We start from the raw sequence: 17,939 nt of genomic DNA on the forward strand, positions 1-17,939 counted from the left end.
AAAAGACACAAATGGTATACTTTAACATTATGCAGTGCTGTGTGGAGTTTAGTCAACCTTTCTTTCTTTTGCTGGGGAAAAAAGTGCAGTGATTTACTGAAATATATGCAAACATAAATGATACTACAGTCAATAAATAACAACAGGATTAAAAGTCAATATTTGCTTTGAATTCCTTTATTCTTTAGCACAGAACTCTTTTCTTTCTTTTCTTTTGAAGTCTCTTAGCCAAGCTTATTTTAATTTCTTTAAGTAGTCTTCAGGAATAGTTCCAGGCTTTCCCGGCTTGAAGGACATTTAAAGCTCTTCTTTCGATGTTGGCTGCTTTTGGTTTCGTTCTCTGTCACAATATTTGTTGCAGCCCAAGCTTTGGGAAGGCCAATCCATGGCTGGTAGTTTTCCATTGTGTGTTTTTTCTATCCAGGTTTGCTTTTGTTGAATTAACAGTATGTTTGGGATCACTGTCATGCTGAAAAATGAAGCTCTTGCCGTTAAGACACTTTCCAAATGCGTAATGATGGTATCTGATGGTGTTTTCCTAAATTCTTAATTTCCAACATCACTAGTTGAAATGCAGCCCCAAACCACCACAGAGCCGCCACTGTTTCATAGATGCCTGTAGACACTTTCTGATGTACCTTTCTCCTGACCTTCTCCACATACATGTACATTCATTCACTTCATAAGATCCGCTGCCACTGATTTTCTGAAGTCTGCCTTTTTCTCCCCTATGCCCACCCTTCTACTTCTACGACCATTTCCGATTAGGCTTTAGTGAGGAGCAGATGGATCAAATGAAGGACCAGATTCATCTCTCTGGTCCTCATATTTGTGCTGAATTTTTTTTCCTGTTTCTGGAAGACTTTCACCTACTGTACATAGATTTTTAGGCATGCCGCTTTTTCCTCCACTTGCTCTGTTTTTGGGGGTTTTTTTAGGCTACACTGTACACCATGCAGAGAGATGCCAAGTTTTTGGATAACAGCTATTTTGGAATCACAATTTTGGTCCAGAAATACAATTGCATCTTTGTAGGACAGATTAAGAGGGCCACATTAACAAAAAATGTAGATTCCTGAAAATGGTCAGGTACAGGGATTGGATGAAAAAGCAGCCAATGCCCACAGAAAGATCTCAACTTTCAGAAAGTGTGAAGAATGACTGCGCAAGACCACTTTAATGAATTACAAGAAACTCCAGCTTCTTGGAAGCCAAACATAAAGATATGATGGATGGCTCAACACTTTTGCACAGTACTGTATTTCACTTACTAATTTAAAGTGCCACTGGTGCTTCCATCCTTGCATGTTTATAGGTCCAATTAGCAGAGGTTAATGAACAGTTTAAATTCAATTCCCACAAATCTAAAGCGTATCAAAGCCATCAGATGCTCACAGTGTGGTGATGTTTACGTACTCACCTGGCATGTAAATGAATCAGAAGCGTGCAAGTAGGCAAATCTCAAGCGTATATTTTATTTCCATGCAAGAAGAACTGACTTTCAGACCATCATCCTTAGCGACATCAGTTTCATTAATGCAAACACAACAGATTTACTGGATTTAAATGAGGAAAAATAGGACATTCTGAGCAGTTAGCTTAGTGGATTAGTTTAGGAAGGTCTTAAATCGTAATAAAATGACAAGGCAAGTAAATGTATTAATCTAATTTAAAGGGGGGGGCTTTTGTGACGCATATACATGACTGTTTTGTTTCTCTCAGAGGAAATCCTGGATGATGGAGTTGGACTGTTTCTGGAGAGCTCAGGAGACAGCCTGGATGACGACTCTGAGATCTTCAGTGAGTTCGACGAGTGCACAAAGGTAAGAGCACAATGTTTATCATCACTTTTATTATTATTATTATTCTTAGTGTCATCACAGAAAACATCTGACAACCAAGCTTTCGTGTAATATTGCAGCGCCTATGCTTCTTTTCCGTCCTTGTTCTTTACAGCACACCTCTTAGCTCTGGTATTATGAAAAAGCACTCACAGGCATTTCGCTTTGCCACAGTTTGACTCACCATCTGTTACTGGCTCATTTTATCTTGTTTATGAAAGCAGAGCAGCATCCATAATCAACATGAGGGTGTTAACCCCATGCTTCTCAACACAATCTGTATCAGGTTTCTCTTTTCCCTCCATGACACACAACTCTAATGGAATTTCATAGCTTCTGACATGATTAAATCAAAGGGACCTAAATACAAAAATATCTCATCATTGCTGCATGAAGTGTATCTTATGCACTGGAGACAAAGGACAGGAGAAATGATTTGCTTTGAATGAAACAGCCGAGTGATGGATGGGTTTGATTAAGCTTGCATTGTTATTGCTTGATTATGCGAGGTTAGTAGGACCAGGTAATAACTGGGGGTGGATTCATTTTTAGCTATAAATGAACAGAGACAAGTTTAAAATAGAAAGCACAGAGCACTACTGCCAAGACAAGCAAATAAGTCTCAAAGACCCACGTGTTGCTGTTAAAGTGCTATGACTAACAAAGATGTCTAATTCGAAAAAAATGGAAGAAGAAGAAAGGCGAAAAAAGCGGCAGTCCTTAATCTGCTCTCTGTAACCGACTTCAAAGGATCACTGGGCACTTGCTCATGAAATGCTGAATGAAAGCACTGATGTGCTCTTGTAGATTAGTTTATCTCTCATCTCTTATGACAACACTTGATAACGACATCATTTCTCATTGTACCCGGTTAAATTGGGAGCTCACTGCAAGAGCTCCAAGGATCAATGTGATATCCTCAGACATCCTACTTACCCTTCAAATTCAGGGCTGGTTACATGACTGCTTCTTTATACGTTGTCTGTTTTAATCACGCCGTTGAACTTGTCTTGCTTAATGAGCAGCAGTTAATCAAGTGCAGCTCTGTAACTGCCTTTGTAATTATTAATGATATTATAGGGATGAGGAAAACGAGTCTAGATTATGAGTAAACTGAAGGACAAAATCTGTGGTTAAGATTGTGATCTGCTCTGTTAAATACTGCTTTTTCAGCTATTTTTTTTTTTTCTTTAAAAAAACATTGATTGCTTTCATTCTCCTTTGGGCTTTCTGTTTGAAAATTAACCGATAGGTTCCTTTTGTGAGATCAGAACTCGCTTTTTTCTTTGTGTAGCATTGATGGTATGTGAATCATTAAAAAGATGGCCCTGTGAAAAACCTCAAAGCAAAGAAAAGCTGAGATTTATGTCCTCGTATCTGAAACATGTCTATATGTTTTCTTGAAATCGGCTCAGGAGTGGCTTAACAAAGTGATAAAAATATTAGTTGGTGTTGTTGTGCACACCATGACTTTGTATGACAACAGCTGAAAAGATGATCAACGATTTCCTACTTTCAGTCATTGTCAGACATAGATAGCCAGCCTAACCTTTGTAAGATTGTATTTTGTGCTATGAAAAACACATAGATTTCTAATTATTTTATGGGGCAAAGTACTATCACTGTTTTTCTGTCTTGTTATTATAAAAGCTATGTGCAACATAACCTCATTACGTACTACATATTCAAAGCAAGGACTTTGGCACAGACCACCTACATCATTTCTCAGCGATGCCAATTTGTGTGCTCTGGCTACAGGCTCAATAGAGAAGAACTCAGTGTGGCATCATTTTGTGATCTGAATAACAGCCTCTAAACTGTTTAGCTGTACACTCCCATCTCTCAATGACAAATGTGGAGTCTTTATGTGGGGCATTCTGGGAAAGTAGGAAATTACTGACTGAGTCAAACAGGACACACAGTGGAAAGCAAGTCATGCAATTCAGTTGTTATGCGGGGGGGGGGGACTGGATGTTTGGTGAAAACAGCAAGTGTGTATTTTTCTTCCTCACTGCTATGGTATTTTCAGAGCTTGTAACTTAATCACAGGGACCATTGCTTCTTTTGTTACTTGTTAAATGCTGCACGGCAGTTCACCCCCTCTCCAGCCTGCTCCTCAGCAGCTCCCCTCTCCCCTTTTCCTGAAATCCTGCATTTGTATTCTACTGCGGCGTGGCTTACCCAGTCAATCTTGCTCCACTGCAGCCATGAGGAGACTCTTTCCCTCCTGCTCCTTTGCTCTCTCCCCGGTCTGGAGGATTATCGAGACTAATTTACAATGCTGCTAGAGTTGACCAGATCTTCACACTCACACAGTGTGCCTAAGTTTACCCAGCCTGTAGAGAAGAGAGAGAGCCAGAGAGAGAAAACAGCAGAGTACTGGTGACAAAGCTACAGCAGACTGTGAAGGAGCAAAAGAAGGGGAGTTGGAAGGCTCTAAGTGCTGGTGGGCGGAGAGGAGGAGGCTGAGCAGCTCCTCATCCTTCATCACAAGCACCACAGCATCTTCTCCTGTTTTTTTTTTTTTTTTTTTTTTTAAACCAGGGAAGACAAAAGGGCTCAGAAATGTATTGGAGAGACACAGTGTAGACTTTGCTCTTTCTAAAGCCCGGAGTCTTTGTTTTCTCTCTGGTACTTTAACTGACGCTGGCTGTCCATCTGCACCCGGCTATGTCTATCCTGAAGTGGAGCAAGCACAGCAAGCGCTCCACAGACTCCATCTATGACATGCTTCATCTGGTGAGCCTCTTTTCTTTCATGCACGTCGTTTTTTTTACCTGCTTAATTCTTGGTGCTGCTGTGATAGCTGTTGTCTCATTCCAGTGAGAAGAAAAACAAAATCACCTGTCCTTCTCAGTGTTAGTTTCACACCTCTCGCTGGCTGCTGTAGACCAATGGCAGGAAGCTGTGAGTCACTGTCGCCGCAGAGTTGCCCCATAATCACTGGAATGCTCCAGGAGATGCCAAAATAAAATACTGCATATAGGAGCCCATGCTCTACAAGTCTTACTGCAGATGACTTGGACTTTATGCGACTTGGACAATCTACTGACTATTTCTGAGTTTCTCTCTTAGCACCTTAAGCTGCGATATCGGGCTTCAGTTTCAGAGAACAGACATGCAGTCTTCTCCTTACGCCATGCTTTTATGCTTTGAAGTAGTTTATTTCCCCCAGCAAATAAAATATAGATTAAAAAATCTGTGACAGGTTTTTACATTTACACATTGTTCTTTTAAATAGATACAGAAGCCTGTGATTTTCTTTTTTCTCCCCCTCTGTACTTTCTCTCCTTTCTAACATGTCATAAGTGTCCAAGCACCCAAAGCTGTCATAGTGTTAATTAGCCTAGATTGTGAAGAGCATGTCTTGACTGTGACTGTCTTACTAGGCTTAGTAAAACTTTGCAAAATGTTCAGAAAAGAAACAGATTTGAATTTTCCCCTTTTTCTGCACTCTTGCAATCTGTTTGTGCATTTCCATCTATCATTTCATGCTCAATTTTATGTGTAATGTACTGGACCTTACATATCATCAGCTCTAAGTTTCATAAGACTTTTTTTAAAAAAAAACTTTTATTTTATTTTTTTAACTAAATCACTCTCTACATCCAGTTGGTTTTACTTACAAAGTATGTGTTGTGTTCACTCTGACCAAAAAATATCACATCTAACAAATCACAAAGCATTTGTGAATTAGTGTAAGATCCATTTGCAACATTGCATTTACAGACACAGCACCTCCTAGTTCATCTGTTTATGTGAGAGCTGCCTGCTTAATTTGGGAACATTGTCAAGAGGAACAAATGGCTGTCGTGCCTCACATATCAATGTCTCTTTGATTAGATAACAAAGCTGATAACCACGGTCATTTGCAAAGCTGCACGGGAATATCTGTAACAGTTGCTGGATAACACTATTCTTCTTGTACTCTGTTCTTCTCGCTCTTGCATTTTTCCATCATATTTTTGTGAATGACGGCAAAGAACATCAGGACTATGGCCGTTTTTCATCAGCATTTTGGTAAATATTGGAAAAATTGCACACGCATTGCTTTTTAGAGACAGCAGAATCCTTATGTTTGTTTGTCTAAAACTAAAAACAAAGTTTAGATGTGAAGACTGACAGCAGCTAAGATCATAATTGGGTTTTCTAATATGAGAAACACAACCTTTCATCCTCTGCAGCTATGTTGATGTATAATCTCAGTATTTCACAGGGGAGCCTATAGGTGTGAGAGGACAAATTGTTTCTGTCCAGCCTGTAAAACTCCATATAAAACAAAGCACACATCTCTCAGCTTCCAGTTATGAACTCAATAATGACTACAGCTCCTAGTGGTCCCTGTTATGTGACTGTCTCATTTGATCTTTATCATGTACTTTCAAATGAAGTCTGGCCTCACAGAGTGAATAAGGCTTCGATGGATATGATTTATGCTCTTTGTGCTTTCTGCTTTGTGTTTGTATTGATTTTTTTTTTTTTTTTTTTAAAGCCAAAATGCCAGTTTATATTTAGGGATGCTGAGGCTGTGGCCAAAGTAACAAGTACTAGTTCAGCCATGTAGGCTGCTACTGAGTGTGGTCTATTTTTTTACCCAAAATGATAGTCTAATGCACATCAGCGCTGGTCACCACGGCAACCCATACTGTATGTGGACAGACACCGTTGTGTGTATATTTTGATTCTGTGAAAGAGCTGAATCATTACACCACCGATCCATCAGTAGGAGGAAAACACAAGGGAAAAGAGCGATGTGAGTGAGAGGGAGGTGGAAAGTCATTGTTATGACAGACTGAAAATAGACCAAATTAGTGCAAATGATTTTTTTTTTTTTTTAGAGCTGCCTCACTGCCTCTTTCCAGGCTCAGTTGCTGTACAGTCATGGATGTGTGCACAACAGTAGGTAGAAAGTGGCATCTGCTTCCTAATGTTTGCGGCTCCCACCTTTGTGAACATTGCCGTTTTCTTTTATGAAGGATTTTATCACTCTTGCCTTTGAAACGCTCATCTTTTTTTGGTTGTTTTCCCCCCCTTTCTTGCAGAGCACGGAGCAGGTCGCCGCTTTCTGCCGCAGTCTCCATGACATGAATTCCTTGGAGTGTGTGTCCTCTTCGCCGAGCCCGGAATCGCCCTTTCCACCTCCTGCAACTCCCAGACAGCTCTCTGATGCCGACAAGCTCCGCAAAGTCATCTGTGAACTCGTGGAGACCGAACGCACCTATGTCAAAGTCAGTATCACTCATCTTACTTGTAGGAGGCAGATGGTGTTTGTGAGTGTGCATGTTCCTCCTGTCCATCGATCGATATTTCTGTCTGCCTTAGGTCGTGTTAGGCTTCCACATTACCCATTCAACATGACCTATCCATATTTATCTCTGTGTCTCGGGAGATATGAGCAGGACACAGCTGTGCCCTTGCTTGGATATTGCCTAATCTTTTTCAGCCCAGTATAAATATGGCTCAGTGGAATAACTGGGTTAGCGATGCTATATAATGGAATAATTTAGACTAACTAAAATGTTATGCCCTATTTCACGGGCCACAGATATAGTTATTATAGAAATTATACTGCAAGTGACTGATGGTGTATTGTTCAAACAGACATGTGGGTGCATTTTTATGTCTGTGTGTCTTGTAGTAGGAGTTGCCGTTTTGTTGCTAATGCAATAAATACAGGCAAAACACTTGAAGGGGTTTTGATTTCAAGTTGACAAAGCTTTAATGCAATACCACATAATGTGTTTTGTTTGCTACAAGTTTGAGCACGTCATTTGGAGTCAGTCTCATGTTACTTTTGATTGCCAGGCATTTGTTCATTTCTTAGGCTTTCTACATTTCAGCTCACGTTTGTATTACCAGAGTCATCTACTTAATTTGGTTTCCATATAGCCGTTCTTTCTGAAGAAAAAGGCACCCACCAGCTGCTTTTGGTTTGAGCTTGAATTACTTATTTGTCCTGGTGTCTGACTATCCCTTTCTATACCTGTTGATTTGTTAAAAATGTCAAAGCCTTATTTAAAAATGCATTTTTTTGTGTGTGTCCATATTTCACACGGTGGCACAAGGCAAACCTGAGTAAAGCACAATTTACCGACTCTTTTTCATGGTTTTCTTGCAGGATCTTAATTGCCTCATTGGGAGATATTTAACCCCACTGCAGAAAGAGACCTTCCTTACTCAGGATGAGGTATGTCAAATGCTCCCCATGTGCCTTTATGGGGTCCAGGCTTTTAAATGCCAGTACTGTTGAAATGTTCTAAGAAAAGTAGGTTACATAATCATGTGAAGTGCAGCTCTGTGTGAGGACAAGAGGGTTGGATGATGTGTGAGAGAGATGGGATGTTTGAAAATAACATGTTTTATCTGCACTTTCAACAACGAGGTTCATTTGGTTATATTCAATTTTTGGACATTTTTGTGGTTTAACTGGTAGCAAGTGATTAATAAAAATAATATTTTGAAATGCACTGGAAGGTGTTAAAATTCTTTCTTTATTTCAAATCATCTCAAATAATTTTTCTTTCAGCTGGATGTTCTGTTTGGTAACTTGCCAGAAATGGTGGAGTTCCAAGTCGAGTTTCTCAAGACTCTGGAAGACGGGACGAGACTGGTTCCTGATTTGGAGAAACTGGAGAGAGTGGATCAGTTTAAGGTATGCACTTATTCTTTGAAATATACAGCAAAAGACTAGCAACAGGTATTTAAAGACCCGACAAAGTCTTTGAATTACTGGTTGTGTGACTCCTTTTTACAGAAAATCCTCTTCTCCCTCGGAGGCTCTTTCCTGTACTATGCAGACCGGTTTAAGATCTACAGTGCTTTCTGCGCCAGCCACACCAAAGTCCCTAAGGTCCTCGTGAAGGGTGAGTAAATGTGCTTCAGAGATGCATCCCTCCTTAAAGGAGAAAGGATGCATTTAGGCTCCCAGGGCTAAAAGCTTTGCACAAATGTATGGTATATAATGAGCAGTCTCGAACACTGTCTTCTAAGCTAGTACACCCACTCCCTTCAGGACTTGACTGGATGGCTTTGTTTTCTGCATTTACATTCAGTGAGTCAACTGGTTATCTGCCACACTGTTTAAGGAGGTGCTATTAGAATAAAGCTGTTTTGTTTTTCTTTTTCTTTTTTTTTGGAACAGTAAACAGATTTTTGTTCTGCCCACTCATGTTTAGCTGCTGTTCGATAAAAATGACCCTTCTGTAAAAACAAAACAATTCAGACCTTTTGATGTGGCTTCTAATCTCTAATGCAAGACAAAGCATGCTTGTACGCCAGTAATCTGCATAATATCAGGCTAAACATAAGCAAGCAGACAACAAACTTATAGATCTCACCCCAACCGGTCGCAGCAGATGGCCGCCCCTCCCTCAGCCTGGTTCTGCCGGAGGTTTCTTCCTGTTAAAAGGGAGTTTTTCCTTCCCACTGTCGCCAAAGTGCTTGCTCATAGGGGGTCATATGATTGTTGGGTTTTTCTCTGTATCTATGAAGCGCCTTGAGGCGACTTTTGTTGTGATTTGGCGCTATATAAATAAAATTGAATTGAATAGACCATTAGTGAAAATACTAGGAATCCAATGTTTATCAGTTACATAGAGGATAATTAAAAGTAGGTAAATAGGTAACATATGGAGGCGTTTCACTAAGTGTTCTTTTTCGGTCATTCCAGCCAAAACGGACCCCAATTTTAAGGCCTTTCTGGATGAACGAAACCCCAAGCAGCAGCACTCTTCCACACTGGAGTCTTACCTAATCAAACCCATACAGAGGGTTCTCAAGTATCCCCTCCTGCTGAAGGAGCTCTTCTCGCTCACAGACCCAGACAGTGAAGAACATTACCACCTCGACGGTAAGACAAATTCTTATAGCAGATCTCAAAAATATGTACAATCCCAACAACCCGCCTCATAACGCGATTTGTGCTGGACTGCAGTTGCCATGAAAGCCATGAACAAGGTTGCCAGCCACATCAATGAAATGCAGAAGATCCACGAGGAGTTTGGAGCTGTGTTTGATCAGCTTATCACAGAGCAGAGCAGTGAAAAGAAAGAGGTAGATCGGAGAAACCTGGCTTGGTTCTGTTATGTTAACCAAAAATGACACGCAATTGGAGCAGATTGGTTGATTATTTCGTTCCAATTACCAGGTTGCTGATCTGTCAATGGGCGATCTGCTTCTCCACAACACTGTGACATGGATTAACCCACCTGCCTCCTTAGGAAAATGGAAAAAAGAACCCCAGATGGCTACATTTGGTATGGCAGGATTGTTGATTATGTAATAAATGAATAATAAGTGTATGTATGCTGTTTGGATTCCACCTAAAAATGTCAAAACATCTGATGAAAAATGACAAATTGACTGTGATGGCACAGTCACACACGTTGTGTAAAGCGTGCACATGCATCAGGGCACATTTTGGAAAGAACTGCCTAGTAATTATGGAAAAATTCAAATGCCTTACACTCCATAAGTGACAGATTAGCAGCATTTGACAACATTTCAGTTAACTGTAATGTGGGTTGCATAGCAGTGCAATAGTTAGCACTGTTGCCTCACAATGAGAAAGCTTAGTCAGTTAAGGTCTCCCTGTGTGGAGTTTGCATGTTCTTCCTTTGCCCGTGTGGGTTTTCTTTAGGCTCTCTGGCTTCCTTTCACATCCAAAGACAGGCATGTTTGGTTAACTGGTGATTCTGAATTCCCCAATAATGTGAGGTAGACCAAGTACTTGGTCTAGAATAAAGTGCTGTAAAAATGTAGTGCTGTAAAAAAAGGTAGTCTAAAGTGCTTTGAGTAGTCAGACGGGCTAAAAAAACCCATGTGTATTAGTTGCCCCCCGACTTCTGACCATATATAGTATTAATAATAACAACAATGGTACTAATAATAATATTAACTAAGGTTTGGATAACCCCAAGGATGCTTTACAGAAGAGTAAAAATGAACTAAAACATATAAATAAACAAAAAAGTCTTTTCATTTTAGCAAGAATTGTTCACAATTGTGCACAAAAAAGAGACCAGTAACCCTTCCTATGTAGTTTTTAATGAACAGACCTGTTGTTAACTTCAAAGTTACATATGTTGATTTGACATGTGACCTGAACCCCAGTGATTACTAAGTCTTTTTTTCCACCAATGCTTTCTAGTGTTCAAAACAGCAGTGGTCTTTGTTTGCAAGGAGGGGTCCAAGCAGAAGAAGAAAATGGTAGGTTTTCACAAAAACAGGATTCCATCAGCAACACCAAACCCCAATCGCAAACACATTGTTGACTTGCCTTTCCTGTGGACCATTTTTTGTCTGTAAAAACAAAAACAAAAAATTTCTTTACTTGACTGAAGGGAGGTTCCCACCGGGTCTCTGTATCTTCTGAAGAAAAAGATCCCTTCAGATTCCGTCACATGATCCCAACTGATGCCCTTCAAGTCCGGTCTATGACCAATGCAGGTATAGTAGATTACAAACTTTAGTAGCACACTAGTTCTAGCTTCAGTCCGACTAATGATTATCTCACAATATATTACCAGATTTCTACGTATATGAGACATTAGTGATGATTTCTCCCTCAGATGGCGAGGGCTCTGCTGTGTGTGAGATTATCCACACAAAATCGGAGTCAGAAGGAAGACCAGAAAGGACATTTCACTTGTGCTGCAGGTGAGGATTTCTGCTAAAGGAGGTTCAATTACACTGCAGATTACAGCTTGCCCACTACTGATAAAGTCCAGTCTGCTATCTAACGAAGTGACAAACTGTCTACCTTTTTCAGCTCTCCGGAGAGCAGAAAAGACTTTGTGAAGACAGTCCACTCCATCTTGCGAGAAAAGCATCGCCGGCAGCTCCTAAAAACAGAGAGCTTACCACTCAACCAGCAGTATGTACCCTTTGGAGGAAAACGGCTGTGTGCTCTGAAGGGAGCCCGCCCCACTATAAATAGAGCAGGTAAATGCCAGTCTGTAGATGCATTAACCCAACAGCTTCAAGTGCACAATTTATTTTTGACAGACAGGCAGAATCCTGTGGTTTTATCCTGAGTTTTTCATTTAAGGTTTTAACCAGTATTGTAGGAAGATAATTACTTTCAACCAAACTCCAAAGGGATGTACTCAAAGTAGTAAGATCATAATAATTTATCTCTCTGATGTTCTGGGGTTTTGCAGCATCTGCCCCGACTAGGACTCTCGGCCGAAGGAAGTTAGTGCGCAACCGTTTCACCATAGACACGGATATTGTTTTTGATGGTGATCCTGAACAGCAAGACCTCGTTTCACCAGAGGAGCCTGGCTCAAAACGGTCCCAGCAGGATGAGGAACCAGATCAGCAGCAGCAGCAGTCTGACTTGGCAGGTGACACAGACCGCTGGGTGGAAGAACAATTCGACCTAGAAGAATACGAAGATCAAGAAGAGGTGAAGGAAACTGACATCCTCAGTGACGACGACGACGACTTCTGCCAGACACCAACACCTGCGTCCATTGAGACTGACCTGGAGGCCCCAGTCATGGCTTTGACCTTGGAGGGTGTGGAAAGAGAGAAGATTAAATCCCCAACAGCCAGTGAGACATCTGACATGGCGAAGCAGAGAACCATGATCAATGACAAGACGGAGGATCAAAATCAGAAGGAGAAGGATGAGATTTGGGTAAGAAGGGAGCAATCAGGTTTATCCCCAGACTGTGCCACATAAAAGCAGATGCCAGAAGATAGACAGCGAGTGTTCTAGACAGCTTTACATGGGCTCCATAAAAACAAGTCATCACAAACAATGCATGAGCATTGATGTATATTGCACAGCTAGTAGAAGATATACCTTTCTTTATCTTATGCTGAATGCTTTTTTTTGTACAGGTAAGAATATTAGTGGAGCAATACAGGAATCCAGAGTGAGGGAGCTTTTCCTGAATCGAATGCTGTTACAGGAAAGTCAAGTGTAAGCTTTGAGGGTTGAAATAATGGTACAATCACAGAGTCTAATCAGTTGCTTTGATTGGCATGGTTTGCACATTTGGGCGGCATTCTTTAGTCCTGCCTGCTGTTGCCAAATTTGGGTATTGTGAGAACATAAATATTTGTTATGTCTGTGTTACTCAGAGATATTATCATAGTTAAGGGCTGTATATTATTTGTCCTTAAAGAAATAGAACAATTAATTGCAAAGGACCGTTGTCTTGCATAGTTTACTATACTTGTGGATTTTCACATGAATATACACTGACATGTTTTGAGTACAGACTTCCTGATGTATTTGATTTTGATTTGCTGTTTATTAACTTAAAGCTATCTTTTTACTCGGAGAGACAGCTTGTTCTTTTTTTTGTTACATTTAATAGGATAATAGTGGAATTATGTAAAACTCCCCTTGTCAAAGAAGCAAGGGGATTTCATTGTTTTGATTTGGCATAATCCTGTTTTACTTGAATTTGGCTGTTTCACGTGTCTTTGTTTACTGTGAAACCGTTTTGGTGACATTTACTTTTCCTCTTCAGTATTACCACTCATACACATCGATACTTAACACTCCACTTGGAACCACTCAGTATTGTACATAATACATCTGGGGTCTGTTTCAGAAAGCAGGTTTAGTAAAATAGCTGACATTGTTAACCCTGTCACAAGAGAAAAAGTCAACAGTAGGTTTTCTTTAACAAATCTGTCCAGGAGTTTCTCCCTAAAGAAGGGCCTTGGATTCCCAGACAGATACGCCTTAATAAATGTGACTGTGTGGACATTTAGGCGCCTGTCAGGTTGTGAACCACTTCAAAGCACTGGAACATTTACCTTGTATTACTGTAGTAATCACAGTTTAGCACCAATTTGTATCAACATTTAGACACATCAAATACTCATTCATTAAACATGTGTCATGTAACGAGGAGTGAATAATGTTCATGATTACATGATTGTGTAAATACATGTCAGTAGAGCTGCAAATGAAATGACTAAGACTCTAAAAATAAACTAGCTATAATTTAAAAGTGAGTTTTTACATATAAGCTGATATTGGTTTAGTATGGTCTGACAGCATTACATGTTGAGATATTTACAAACTTTAAAATACATCGGCTCACTATCATTAAATCTAGAGCCCATAGCTAAGAATTCCCATTCAGTTTGAACCTAGGCACAACCTCATATCCATATTTTATTCGCTTTATTTATTTCTGTCCCCATCGATTGAACCAGCCTTTTTTGAACCCTATCTCAGGGTTTATCAGTTCAGAGTTCAGGGTAAGCTTAGAGTTTGTAAACCTGCTTCCTGAAAGAGACTTCAGCTTCTTTAAAAAATGTCTTGTGTGTTCAAAATGATTGTTCACTAGTATTGGAATACAATGCAATGTTCTTATTTATTCATATGTAAATTAATTTGTTAGCACCAAACAGTTGTTTTTTTTTTTGTTTGTTTGTTTTTGTTTTTTTCCACTGAGAAAGTCCAAATTTGCTCAAGCAATCAAGGGAAAGACTTGCCGTGTGCAAAATGAAAGAAGTCATACTTGTAAACAATTCATTGTGCTACTAAGACTGCGTTTTTATTACTGTGTGTATATAGAAATGTACTGATATCATAATAAAAACAGTTGTTTCCTACTTATAATTTAACATGTGTGGTTGGTGTGGTTTTAATCAGCAGCCTCATTTACTCCCTGCAGCTCAGCAGATACCAAGTCTACAGGACCATTTTGTGATGGGAGAAAACAAAAATGTCAAGTCGACATGCTTGTAAACAACAGAACTAAGTGACTAATCGATGCTCAGCTACCTTAAAGCAACACTTAGAGACTGACTGCAATTGCAACAAGTGGAAAACTTAAAGCTGAACTTTAGAAGACATTAAGAGCCACTCAGAGTGTTTGCTAGCTTCGGCTCACTAAGTGTCTGAGTGATGGTGCGCAACCTAAATCGCCATTAACAGAGAAAACACAAAAATGTCTGCAGTCAGTGTTTAGTGTTCACATAACAGGAATGAAGCAAGCTGAGAATTATTAACAACGATTGATTTAATCTAAATCTATACATTCTATAACTGGATATAGAAAATGAACACCGTACTTTCCAATATGCCTCCTCTAAATGAGTAATTTGAGGTGTGGTCATTACATGGACATTTTTTCTAATGAGAAACTATTGCATTTCAGTGTTAGTGAGTCATTTCCTATTTCGTTAAAGCTCTTTTTGCCAGTCAGGTTTTTTTGAGAAATACAAAGGCGGGTGCAACAGATGAGCAAGGGGGAACGGTGGCCAAAAAATTCAGGAAGTGCATGAGCAAAGATAAACAATGGTTGCAGGAAGACCCTTCTCTGGCATCTGCTTTTTGCACACAACCTTAAAAAAGATCAAATCACAACAATATGAACTGGAACGTGTTTTAGCAAACTGATACTGAAGGGCTATTGTGTTTTAAACGGTCTACTGTCTTAAGCGGGAGAAACACTGCTGCAAAAAGCACATGGAACAAGAGTTCAAAAGAACAAATCTACATTCCAGATTACAGAATGCCAAAAATAGAAAATGTAAGTTTAAATTGTCTATTAAAGGTAACGTCCTCTTGTACATTAGTCAAAACATTACATCTGTAACCCTGTTATGAGCTGTAGACAACTGTCTTCCACCATTGTTGAATTCTCTGCTTCCTTGGAAAAGAACAATTTCTTCAGTATTTTCAAGCTAACATCAGGAAGAATGGCAGCACTCTACAATCAGTGGGTACCTTATCTCTTTTATAACTGAGCTCTCTGCCCCCCACCCCCAGCCAGCACATCCTTGTCAATCACCACCCCCAACACAAAAGCTCTGGTGCTCCTTTTAGATCAAGGGGAAAGATCTCTTCAGACTTACAGCCTTGTGATGTGAAGCAATACAGTACAGTTCTGAATGACACGACTCCTTGATTAAATATCTGCCAAGAGATAAATGGAACCATCCTAATTTATGGGATTATTTATCTTTTAATATCTCTATTTATAATCTTTATGTATTCATAAAAGGATATTACAAAGCAACTAATAAATGAATGATGAAAGAAAATCAAAGACTAAATCTAAAATCAAAAGAAACAGCCAAAACATTAGAAGAGGCCAAATGACCCATGTGGTACAAACACATTAGCCAGCTCAGCAACACCAAAAGGACTGAAAAGCCACAGAAAGCGAAAAATATGGGGAAAGAAAGGAAAATTTATGGCATAGGCATGTAAGGCTTATTGATGATGTGACTAGTGATAGAAGTAGCAGGATGAATTCTGTACATGTGTACACATGTACAGGGCTGTACTCTCCTCTGTTTTAGCCAAATGCTGCTAGCCGGATTATATGGTGATTTAAGGTGCAAATGGATAATGACCCAAAGCATTTTGCAAAAGCAAACCAACAGTTTCTCAAAGCAGAGAACTGAAATATTCTCCAGTGTCACGACAGTCCCCTAAGCTCAACTCAACACAGCGTGCTTTTGAGTTGTTAAATACCAAACTAAATGCAGAGAGCTGCACAAAGAAGCAGTAAATGTCTGGCTGGCAGAGCGTTTCCAGCGAAGAAACACAGTTCTAGGCTGTTGAAAATGGGGGGCTATGTACAAAAATAGCTGTAATTGCTAAAGAAATAATTATGGACCGTAAAACACAAAAAACAAGTCAGCAGGTGGGGCTGTTCTGTAGCAGTAGGTACCAGGTACCTTTTAACCTACTTCTATGTGTATTGTCTTAAGACAAACAATGCTACATTTCTACTAATCTATAAAACAGGGCTTTGCCTTGCATTAGATTTTAAAAATACTAAGTGCAAAACAAGATTTTAAGCTTGGTATTAAGGCTTAAAATATGGTTCATATTGTATGGATAGCACAGAACATTTGGAATCTTAAACTATGCAATGTTTCTTATACAACAGATAAGAAATAATTGTCTTGTCCTTCCCCAATCGCCCACACTTAGATTGGAAGTCTTCATTTGAAGTAGTTCACCAAACAGTGGATAATGCGTAACATCCCTAAAGAGGTGCCTGCTTCTCACTCTAATGTACACTGTTTATTCATGCGCCATTTGAATGCTGGTAATTGCTAGCAAGATCAGTTTGGCTTCCTGCTTTCAGTGGCTCCTGCTACTGACACCCAAACTTCAGGATGGAGTGTAAGGTGTATGTTTCTCTCCTGGCCCTGACTCCTGAGCTGCAGCCAGCAAGGGGGCTGACGTGCTGCTCTCTGGCATTGGTTAGCCTCCTGCTGCTCAGTCAAATGAGTCTGCAGTGGACATCATGCATCTGAAACAATCAGCAAGCTAACCAGTTGGTCCTCATGATTCTAATGAGCTGTATTAGGTTCCTTATCCCTCTATCATCGAAAGGTCACGTTACCCAATGCTGATCAATGCCAAGCATAGGGAGCTTGGAGAGGTTTTCTACACTAGAATAATTTTTCTCAGCACTACATTTTGCATATATAGTTAAAAAAAAAAAAAAGAAGCAGAAGTACAAACAAATTACATCGTGCACTTTTCCAAATACTTATGGACTAACGAAAGAAATCAGCAGGTGGTGCTGCGGATTAGGTATCCACTGAACCTGCTTTATGTGTAACATCCAGAGGCAGACTAAACTAAGTTTCTAGAGTAATCTAAGTAAGAACTAATATCTCTAAATTTGACAAATTAGCACTTTTGGGGTAAAAGAAAATTGTATACACCACTTATAACACTTAACATCTCCAAGCAAGCACCCATTTTCCACTCTGACGTATGCGGTTGTTTCGTGTGATGTTTATGTGCCAGCGCTTACTTGGAGGCTCAGTATTGGTGTCAAGCCTTTGTGTTTTAGTTCTGATGTTCCTGAAAAAAATATTTTGCTGTATGCACATTGGTTAATTTGTTTTATTGTTTTTACTAATAATAAAAATATTAGGAGTAATAGTAATATTATGCAACTGCAGTTTATACGGTACTATACTGTAGAACAAGGGAGTCCACATGTTTTTAACCATAATGAAATGCAGAAAATACTGAGAGGTTAATGCTCACAAACACTGAGATTTTAAATTTATCACAGATTTTTCTAATTTAGTTATAGTTTTTTCCCCATCTTATAATCTATATACAAGAAACCATAAGCCATCTTA

General features: G+C 39.6%; 1 protein-coding gene across 1 annotated transcript in view; it reads left to right on the forward strand.

Annotated features, from left to right (window-relative positions):
* LOC146694430 (rho guanine nucleotide exchange factor TIAM1-like) overlaps nucleotides 1–14,438 on the forward strand; it is a 40,856-nt gene extending 26,418 nt beyond the window's left edge. Inside the window, exons 15-27 of the mRNA XM_085430600.1 lie at nucleotides 1,723–1,823; nucleotides 6,884–7,069; nucleotides 7,960–8,028; nucleotides 8,368–8,493; nucleotides 8,596–8,704; nucleotides 9,511–9,690; nucleotides 9,775–9,893; nucleotides 9,988–10,096; nucleotides 10,990–11,048; nucleotides 11,183–11,288; nucleotides 11,411–11,498; nucleotides 11,611–11,783; nucleotides 12,002–14,438. Of these exons, the coding sequence (XP_085286726.1) occupies nucleotides 1,723–1,823; nucleotides 6,884–7,069; nucleotides 7,960–8,028; nucleotides 8,368–8,493; nucleotides 8,596–8,704; nucleotides 9,511–9,690; nucleotides 9,775–9,893; nucleotides 9,988–10,096; nucleotides 10,990–11,048; nucleotides 11,183–11,288; nucleotides 11,411–11,498; nucleotides 11,611–11,783; nucleotides 12,002–12,528 (1,952 nt within the window). The 3' untranslated portion in view covers nucleotides 12,529–14,438. The remainder of the gene's footprint in view (nucleotides 1–1,722; nucleotides 1,824–6,883; nucleotides 7,070–7,959; nucleotides 8,029–8,367; nucleotides 8,494–8,595; nucleotides 8,705–9,510; nucleotides 9,691–9,774; nucleotides 9,894–9,987; nucleotides 10,097–10,989; nucleotides 11,049–11,182; nucleotides 11,289–11,410; nucleotides 11,499–11,610; nucleotides 11,784–12,001) is intronic.
* The last annotated feature ends 3,501 nt before the right edge of the window (nucleotides 14,439–17,939 follow it).

This window comes from Copadichromis virginalis, linkage group LG14 (genome assembly GCF_057382275.1).
Source record: "Copadichromis virginalis isolate Kocher_CV1m ecotype Utaka linkage group LG14, C_Virginalis_male_GT1.1, whole genome shotgun sequence".
Lineage (NCBI taxonomy): Eukaryota > Metazoa > Chordata > Actinopteri > Cichliformes > Cichlidae > Copadichromis > Copadichromis virginalis.